The sequence below is a fragment of the Vigna angularis genome, chromosome 8, assembly GCF_016808095.1.
Source record: "Vigna angularis cultivar LongXiaoDou No.4 chromosome 8, ASM1680809v1, whole genome shotgun sequence".
NCBI lineage: Eukaryota > Viridiplantae > Streptophyta > Magnoliopsida > Fabales > Fabaceae > Vigna > Vigna angularis.
In genome coordinates, this window is record NC_068977.1 from 1,467,119 (window position 1) to 1,477,685 (window position 10,567).

Here is a 10,567-nt window from a genome sequence, read left to right on the forward strand (position 1 = left end):
TAAACTATGCTTTTTAAGATAAGTATTATAAATATAGAAAAAAAAATGTATATAATTTATAATTCTACGAATATAAAAAAAGGTGCATGTACATGTATTATTTTTAATGTTTTAATATTAATTTATATTCATATATTTTAAGTACAACACGTGTATTATTATTTTTTGAATAATAATAATACTGATATATTGATTATATTCATGAAAAACTTTTGACTTCAAGACTTCGGACAACCCTAATATAAATACTTGCTTTAATATATAAAAAAATCCTTTAATCCTTTAAATCTTATGCCTTGTATAAGTGCATTTTCTAACTTTAATTTAGTCTTAGTTTCTAAACTCTTGTGTTTTAATTAATCCATGAACCATATATTTATTTTAAACAACATCTAAACTTTATATATATATATATATATAATGATAATAATTTAATTAAAACTATTTGACTCGTAATATTTTATTACGTGTTCACAAAATGTCAAAAACATTTAGAGTAGGTGTTAGATAGATAGTTACACCACACCAAATGGAGGTTGTTTGTAACCAACCAATGATGACAAATTTGATAAAGTGCGATTCATAAAATATAGTCATTAATAATTTCTATTTAAGACATTATATGTGCAAAAGTAAAACTTATAGTCATCTGTTCACAATTTGTTGTTTTTTTAGATCTCCAGCGTGTCACGAAATTTTTTTATAAGGATTAAATGTTTTATTCTCTGTTTATATAGTAAAAGTTTGATTTTTTTTTCAGTTTTATTATTCATTTATTTGTTTATTTGATCTTATTATTAATAAAAAGTTATCATTTCATGTCTTTCAACTTTCTTTGTTTATTTTGTATCTTTAATTCCAAATCAATGACATGTGAGTAATTTGATTCAACTTTTTATAAAAATTAATTAATTGACTATTATAAGTTGCTCTAATTACAAATATTAACAATTAATATATATATATATATTTTATTTTTTAAAAATAACTTTAACAATTAATGAATCAAATTTAACAATATAAACACATGATTAAAGTTATCCACATATACTATAAGTATTATCAAATTTAATAATTAACTACATTATTTTTATAAAATAATCATTTTAAAATTTAACTATTATCAAACTTTTTATCATCAATTGCATAAATAGAGAAAATTGCATGTTGAGAAACCCACTACCTTAAGAGTGATGAGTGATTAGGGTGTTTATTTTTATTATTAAAAAAAAGTCCATTACTTGTTAGGTGTGCTTTATTCTGAATCATTCTGACGAATGTAGATGAATCTCTATCCAATATTTGCCTCATCTCTTCTCATATGTGTGTGATGTTACAACTTACAAGCAAATAAATGCTCTAGCTGTTTGAGCTCTTGCAGCTGTTCTTGAGCTCTTTTCCTAATTATAAACAATTACTTTCAGAGAAGAATGGTGTTCATTGAAGATGATAACACAAAAACTAAGATAATAAAATTCTCAAATTCTCAATTGAATAGCAGTCTGGCTAAGTAATAGTACATGTCAGCATGGATGAAATAAAATGTAAATACACAGTGCCCAGCATGGTAGATGAACAACACCTACATAGAGGTAAGTAGCACTGTTCCAAGCCCAAAGGGATTCCACCCACTTCCAGTAGTCACCAACATTAATACCATAAAAATCTTCAAATGCAACTTTAAGTAAAACAAATGCAACCGGAGGAAACACGACAAATCCTAAAGCAATATTAAAAGAGGCCCTTAGTAAGGTTCTCCAGCTCCTAGCTTGGATATCAAGCTTCAATGGTCTAGCCAATAGACAAATTGGGACAATAAGTAAAGCCCCAATTTCTGCAGTAGCAAAGTTAATGACGGACATGAGAGACAAACCGATGAATGCTGTTGATATAGTTACAGACTTTAAGCTAGCCCACTTGTTTTTCTCGAGTTGAGACGCAGATGCTTCGGCAATTGGACAACCCAATATCAAGTATAAAATCAGCAAGCTTAAAATTGATAGAAAACCCCACAATACAAAGTTCATCGTTAGGGTGGTATTGGGGAGTTGACGTAGGAAAAATGGGAGTAAGGAGACAACAACACCCCATAAATGAATGACCAAAACCTTCCTAGCGGAATTCAACCATTCCCATGATTTGTGGCTGCCATCAACTTCTAAGGTGGATGGGTTTTGGGGATTGGAATTACTAGCATTGGCATGGAGATAGGCAGCAACTATCGGAAGTGGTGCGACAAGTAATGCAAATGGAATCATGTAAACTCCAACCGACACAAACTTACCAGGAGATGTCAAGAGATACAAAAAAAATGACTGGTGAAACTTCTCAAGAAGGTTGTTTATTGAGCGTATGACTCCTTCAATTAACCTGCAATACGTACAAAACATTTTGGTTACGGTGATTAAAGATATAGATCTTCCGATTGCGTGCTTTATAATATACCCAACAAAATTTTCTTCACGTTAAAGAACTCAAGAATTTCCCCTGTTTAACAATTTATGAAAAATACTTTTTTGGAGTTTCTTCAACTTTCCCTGCCTACATTTAACAGTTTGTGAAAATACATCATGTTATATCTAACGACAGAAACTCAACCGAGCGTTCAAATAACTATCCAGAACTTTTCTTTCTTTGGTTTCAAAAATAAGGACAAGATGTTCATAACTTTGTACAGTTTCATTACTATAAGTGGCAAAAATAAACAGTACATTGCATATAATTTAAAATGAAAAACATGTCAGACTTACAACAATTTCATCAACAGCAAGCCATTTATTCGATGGTTGATTTTCAAAATAGTTATACAATGCAACTCGCATGTGTGGCACATACCTTCCACCACGAAGTATGAATTCATTACGCCTGTACAGTTTAGTAAGAGAAACTTTTGGTGAAATTTCCAGAGTGATTGCATCAACTTGATAATCACGGAAGGCACCATGAGGGCCGGTGGGAACACCCAAACCCTGAGAGGAATAATATACAGACAAAGGATATTATAAAATGGTCACAGGGAATATTGTAACAAACATATTTTAGACAGGTAAAAACAAAACACCTGGTAATACAATGAACTTGCCAGTGTTGCAGCACCTTCAACATACTCAGAAGCAGGAATACCAAACTTCCATTGGGGATTTAAGCTTCTAGCGATTTTTCCCAAGGATTCAAATATAACACCCAAAGTATTGAGCCACCAGGAGTCAAGCAGAGACCACATCTTCTTCACTTCTATCCGCAATCCTTGTTTATGCACTGCCATATAATTTACAATATTGATAAGATCAAGGTTTGGCATCTGGCCGTTGGTTGCTTCTGCATAAATATTAAGACTGTCTTCATACCGGTCACCTTGCTCAGCAACTTTAATTACAAGAGCTGCTGCCATAGTTCCTGCACGTCTAAAATCACCATTTAACTTTCCATCCAGATAAAGACCCTGTCCAAGTTCATTAAAAGTGCTGCTCTCATTACATGCTTCACTAGTAACTACATCAACTTTGTGGAAAACAGGGGCCTGATATTCTCTTAGCCAAGCAGCCACTGCAGAATATTCTCCATATTGTGAATCAGCCACAAGCCATATGACATCCTTTGCCAGCCAAGTAACACGCGAAAGCAGCGAGAACACAGAGTAAGCAATGCCCAAGGACACAGCCTCACCCAAACCAACTTTGCTTCGATTGTAAGGTGTCACCAATACAATAGCTTCCTTTCCATCCCCACGTGGTGCCCTAATAATTCCAATAGTGTTGACTCCAAACGAAGAACAAGTTCCATTTTTGGAGATTATACCTGAATCAGGACTGGTAAAGAAGTGCAGTGGATGGAACTGACTGAATTGAGGGTAAAACTTGTGGAAAGTAACTTCAGCATCCAAAGCTGACATATACCGAGCAATAAGCTTTTGACTCTCACTGTATTAAAACACAACAAATAAATTATTTCTTCTTTTTCCTTGCGAAGTTGTATAAAGTCTCTTATGATAACACGAAGGAAAGAGTTACATAGGTGAGGCCATGGAAGTGAACTCAAGATCAGTTAGGTCCTTGATGAACTTATTTGCATCTGAGACATGGTGAGTAGAAAGCATGTTGTATGCAGAACCTGCAGAAGAACCAAGTAAACAAGAGAATTAGTGAGTAGGAGATGAAAAGGTATGCCGTGTGTTTGGTTGTCTGTTTGCAAGCATTCCAATGTGTGTAGACAGAGAAGTATGTCAGTTAGCACTTCTGGGAAAATTTCTATTTGAGGCTGCACAAATGGAAAAATAAACGAGCATGCAGTAAATTGAAAATGAAAATGACCTGGCATAAGGGCATTCTCGGAAATGTAGGTATTCTTGGCAAGGACAGGGAGAAGGAGAAGAGCCACCACCCCTGCCAGGAAACAAACCAAGCTGGAAAGAACAGAGTTTTAATTAAATTCAAATCACTCAATGTAATACTAACAACAACAATAATAATAATGTTAACCAGTGTCTTTAGAGCACTGATTAAAAACTCAAAAGCACTATTTAAAGTGTTACCAATGCACCTCCGCATCATTTCCAATGCATCCCAATACGATTTCCAGTAAAAAAACGTTCAATTATTGAATTCTTAATAGTCTTACCCTCAATAATAATAGAAGTACTAGTAGTATTAGCAGCAGCAGCAGCAGTACCTGACAATATTGCTGTGAGAGATGAGAAAGATCCCTAAGCGTACAATTGGGCGCACTCTTGGTTTTGCACTACTGTTCTCATTGGCACCCATGACTTCCCTCCGGTTCTGATCCATACGTCACAATTACAGCAGTCAATCCAACATGCCTAATATTCAAGCACTAGACCTGTAAAAACAGCCCATTTCATAAGATTTGACCCATGTAGCTCTTTCGTTCGTTCCTTCAATTAGGATAGGATGGAGGAACAAAGAAATTATACTTTGTAAAAATTAAAGGATGATCTGAGGTTGAAAGTAGAGGGGGATGGGAGATCATGTAGGAAAAGGGGAATACAATAAGCAGGGAGACTAATAGGGGGTTTGAAGTGAGAAAACATAGTTTATTAGATATTGACAGAGAATACTTTACACATAAAGCAAATATCACATAACTGAACTCCTTCAGTGATTTAATAAAGTTCCATTTTACTCTGTCTTCACCTTCACAAGGGAGCAATAAATCACTTGGATATCCTCTAAAGTGTACACATAAAGATTGAGATTGAATATAACAGTTGCGGAAAGATGATTTCTATAAGGGCCACTAAAATGTTTGAAGTAAATCAATCCTCTTCGAAATCTCCTACTTTTTAATCTTACATGCTTCCCCTACTTCAGGCTCTTCATTAATTTCTTCAATAACAACACCACCAAACAGGTAGAGATAAAGAGGAAACAAATCTAAAAAGGTAACCTTCACAGGACATAAAATCATTAACTCTACGTTGCTCTTAATCATTAACTAATGCAATTTCATATGTGTATGAAGCATCAAACTGATGAATTACAAGAAAAACGAAACACATTACAAAACTCACTTTCATATTGCCACTTACAACACAACCATAAAATCAGTTTGCGTGCGTGTTTATTTCTTAATATCATTTGAACTTTACAACTAAGATGTCGTATGCAATATCATGGCTGCAACATCAAGATCGCAAGTCTACGTTCTCGCATCCTCGAACCTAGTTAACTCGCAAGTATAATCTATTTTAGTAGGCTCGAATGAACTCGAGCAAACGCGTGAAGAATCGCGAGTTTAGAGTCGATTCAACGAACTCGGTTGGACACTAACAATAGCAAAAAAACAACACTGGAATTACTCGTTTCTAGGTCACGATTTATGCAGAACGCACCTGGGTAAGTGATTCACTGGTTCTATCTTGCAATTTTCTGTTCTCCTATCGCACCCACAGATCCGTGTTGGTGCCTTTCTCAGGTCTTTTTGCGTTTCCACATTCTCCTTTGAGTTGTCTTTGATGGCTTCTGCGATCTCACTGCTTTAGTTTCAGGACAACGAATTCAAGGGATTTTTTCACATACATAAATTTCTTACATTATTTTAACATTATTTTTTTTTATTTATTTAAAAAGATACAAAAATTTATTCTTTTATAATTATTTTATTATTATAATATATCTTAAATAAATATAACTTTATCATTTCTTGAAGAATTAAATTAAGTTAAAATAATTATTTAAAAAATCAGTAATTACAAAAACGATTTTAAGAGAGGACGTAATATACGAGAAAGTTTGCATTAATTTTTTAAACAAATTAAAAATGTCATATAAACCTATATATATATATAGTTGTAACAAAAAAAATAAAGTATTTTGGCTCGGTTGATATTAAAAAGTTTAATAATTAAGAGAAAAAAGTAATAATAGTGTGGCAAAAGATCGATTATTCAAATTAAACAAAATTAAGACTAAAGAGAATAACAAATACAAGATTTATAGTTTACTGATAAATTAAAATTATGTTACAATATTATGAGAATTGATTTCTTGAATTAAAGAAATTGAATGTTTGAAGAGCATTGTCACTGTTACGGATTTGACAAACTACCTTATTGCAAATTACCTTATTGTGAATAATTGTGGATTCAAGTGCACCCATGATGAATGCTATGGGTTATGTTTCCAATGAGATTTAATGTTTGAATTGAATTGCTTAATTTTTTTTCAAAGTACCTGAGTTGTGTGGTTTGTAACTAATGTTGATGTTTTGTTATTTTTATTATATCAAAATTAAGGAAAATTGCTATGTATGGTTAATAATAATTAAAGGCATATAATGAATTTTGTTAGGTATGAAATAGTAAAAAACTTAAAGATATTTGATTTCAATTTAGTGATGATTTTATTTCAATTACTTGTATAATAAATATTAAATTATTGATAATTGATTTATTCATTGAAGTTCATTATTATAAAGTATATTTGGATCATCCAATTGTTGATTAATTATTCTTGTAAGTAATATGTAAGATGATACATATTTACTAGTTTTATTTACATACCTAAAAGTATTAGGTGATTTTAGTTGATATATATTTTAATTACCATTAATGTTATAATATTATTAACATCATTATTATGTTTAGGCAAGGATATCCCATGAGAGAACATTATTATGCATGGAATGTTTAATTTATATTTGAATGTGTATTTGTGTTTAATTTATGACTCAAATAATTAATAGTAAACATGTGTTAATTGCAATTTTTTTTTTATATATTTACATTAGCTCATTACGTTTTCATTCTTTGAGATAAATTTTTTTAATGGGAGTAAATAAACCCAATTTCATTTAAGTGTGTTGGATCTCAAATTTGGTTTTTCAAAGTTGATAAGTCATCTACTATCATCAATTCTAATAACAATAAAGACACAACTCATTATAGAATGTGGGAAAGATCAAACATAAATCAATTTCTAATTAAACTTAAATGTTTATAAATCTAATTTTAATTTTAAATTTATATTTAAAAAAATGACTATTTCATCCAATACACAAATATATATATATATATATATATATATATATATATATATATATATATATATAAGAGTTAAATAATATATTTGTACAAGTAAAGTGATACCATGACACACTTTTATATTCATTTGACATAGAGTACAAGGGTAAAATGGTCATAAAAGTGTAAAGTTTTATATTTTTTGAAGAAAAAAAAGAATAAAAAGTAAATATAGGTAGTGTCAAATAAATGTAAAAAATTTATGTGTGTCAAATAATCATTTTCCTTTGTATAACAATGTTGCAAGAGTTACTAACCAAGTTTTTGAAACATAAAAATTATAAGTTTCACTCAGATCATCAATCAATAAGACACATATATAACAAAGTTTTTTAAGGATAGAATAAACAATGAGAAGTTGACAAGTTAATATCCGAGAGCTAATATAAAACCGCACTTAAAATTATGGCTAACCACTCCCACAACATTAATTTAGGATGAAAACATTAGCAATGACGATAATAAGGTTCTTATTATTTGCACTCATAGTCGTGGGAGGTGTTGGTGGAGGTGGCATATCTGTCATCATGCTTTTCCCTCATCGTTGAGTTTGATCCAAAATTAACAACTGCAAATTATTTATACAACAAATCACTCATTCTCTCTGTCTAATGGTTCTATAACAGATTATTTTAGATAAAAGAATCATTAATTGTACCTCTTGATTTCACAATATAATGGTTACATACCTCTTTTCAATAAGTGCAATAACCTACTTTCGATCTTATCTCTAACAAACACCATTACACCCCTAGTGCAATAGTGACATTCATGCATTTTTTTGCAACAAAATCCCAATGAACCGAAAGAGAATCGTGACGCCACAATCGTACCTTATGCTCAAACAAAAATAGAATGGACCATTCGATATGGCACAAACACGTAGAAGTGTTTCCTCTAAACTCTACGGAGGTTGCACGTGGTGAAACCTAAAAGAGAAGATGAACGGTAGGTGGAAAGGTATATATACATTGTAGATTGGAAGAAAAAGAGGTAATACAACTTTCATTCATATAGAAAAGTATACTTCGAGAGTTATTGGTGACAACTTTGTCATTTAAACTATTGCAAACAAACTAAATTAATCACTTTTACTAATGTAGTATAAAGTGCAACTCAAGTCAGTCCAAGTGTTGTGAGTAGATTGGATGTAAAAGAACATATTTTGGGGTTTTGAAAGTAAGAATAGAAAGTAGTAAAAATTAAAGGCTAGAATAATTAAACAATAACTAACACTATGAAAAACAGGTTGTGAAACTAAAAAAAAATAACTAAACCGAAACATTCATGAGGTATGTGACAGCAAAAGGAAAGTGCAACGGAAATTGAAAATAAAACTGTTAGGAGATAAAAACAAGTACTATGCCGTCAACTTAATGAAATCATAATTGCAACATCAAAACATAATTTAACCATAAAGAGAGTTATGTAGGCTAACGTGAGAGGTTTATAACTAATAACCAAAGAAAAGCAAGGAAATAATGGAGAAATGTGGAAAGGATGAGTGTAAATTATGTCTCAACAAACATTCATAAATTAAATTAGAAAACTCTCTTTTCTTTCTCTTTTGATTTCTACTTCTCCCTCTTCTTTTTCCATTTTTTTTTTCTTTTGTAATTCAATGCATACCACTTTTTAAAAAAAAAAACAAATTTTCTCATTCATAACACCCTTGCAAATTTTCACAACACATTAAAATAGTAAAAACAAATTCATCACATCTTCCCCCACACTTAAGCTTCTCAATAGGTACAAAATAGTTTCAAGATTCCTCCAAACTCTAATGTTGGGTTGATCATGACTTTTAGGTCTTGGGCTTGTAATGAACTAAGAATTCACAAATTTTGGTATTGGAAAAAAGTTGATGGTTTCACTTCATATTTGTTTAGACTAATTGTTCCTGATTTTAAAATTTATATAAATAAAATAGAAAATTTAATGGATTTTAAATGAATTTTTAATGGATCAAATCACACTTAAACTAGACTAGTTGGGCAAAAAATAATTTTTGCCACCTTGATTTTTGTTATTTTGGAACAAAAAGAAATTTTTGTTGGTGTTTGTACATGTGCCATTTGCCTAAAGTTTGTTTTTTTTTCCTCGTTGTTATATGAAACACATGATACAAAATAAATGTATTTTTTCCTTTGTTTTTTTTTTACTTTAATAGGTATCTTGATTGTGGTTGTAGGATGATAGAATATGTCAATAGGAGTGAAATATGTTAATTTTACATACACGTGAAGTTAAAGAAAATAACAAAGAACTTTAAGTATGCTACATCAAGACACATTGTAGTGTTTATTATAAATATATTATTTTTATTGATATCATTGTGCGACGAGATGCAACCTTTTTCATTGATTTTAATAATTATTTATAAATATTGAAAAATAATAAGGTGGGAAAAAATTAGAACAAATATTTGAATAACTAATTACACAGCAAGTAAACATAATGCATGTATTAATCTTAACAACATATATACTTATAATAGGAGATAGTCACAAACCTTTCAAGAAAATAAGTTATCATCTTAGTTCAAACTTAAATGAAAACATGTACATATTTAAAAATCACTTTTTATGAGGATTTATTGTGTTGATTATAATTCATTTGACATAATAAGTGACACAGTGACATAATTGTAAGTAGGATAAAATTTTATATGTCGATTATCATTAAAATTGACATAAAAAAATGAATGTGGTGACAATTTCGTAATAAATTACAAAACTTTTTTTATGTCGGTTATACTAGAATTGATATAGAAATTTAGAATAGTGGTAATTTCATAAAAAGGTAAAACACTTTTTATATTAATTATCATTAAAATCGACATAGAAAGTGAGAGGGTGACAAATTTGTAATAAAGTTAAAAACTTTCTATGCCACTTTGTTATTGTATTCGACATGAGATCTTTAATCCTTTTCTCTCCCCATTTCTTTTCGTGCTTCACTTCACCTTTTTTATTTACTTTCCTCCTCTACAGTGCATCCTCGTCGTACCGTTGTTGTCGTTTCTCCTCG

General features: G+C 30.7%; 1 protein-coding gene across 1 annotated transcript; it reads right to left on the reverse strand.

The window, feature by feature from the left end:
- Nucleotides 1–1,462: 1,462 nt before the first annotated feature.
- On the reverse strand, nucleotides 1,463–6,022 carry LOC108345958 (uncharacterized). Its single transcript, XM_017584826.2, has 7 exons — nucleotides 5,849–6,022; nucleotides 4,669–4,836; nucleotides 4,311–4,402; nucleotides 4,011–4,110; nucleotides 3,062–3,920; nucleotides 2,836–2,969; nucleotides 1,463–2,370 (listed from the first exon to the last, which is right to left on the reverse strand). The coding sequence occupies exons 2-7, from the start codon at nucleotides 4,782–4,784 to the stop codon at nucleotides 1,524–1,526; spliced, it is 2,148 nt and encodes a 715-aa protein (XP_017440315.1). The 5' UTR covers nucleotides 4,785–4,836; nucleotides 5,849–6,022; the 3' UTR covers nucleotides 1,463–1,523.
- Between the last annotated feature and the right edge of the window lie 4,545 nt (nucleotides 6,023–10,567).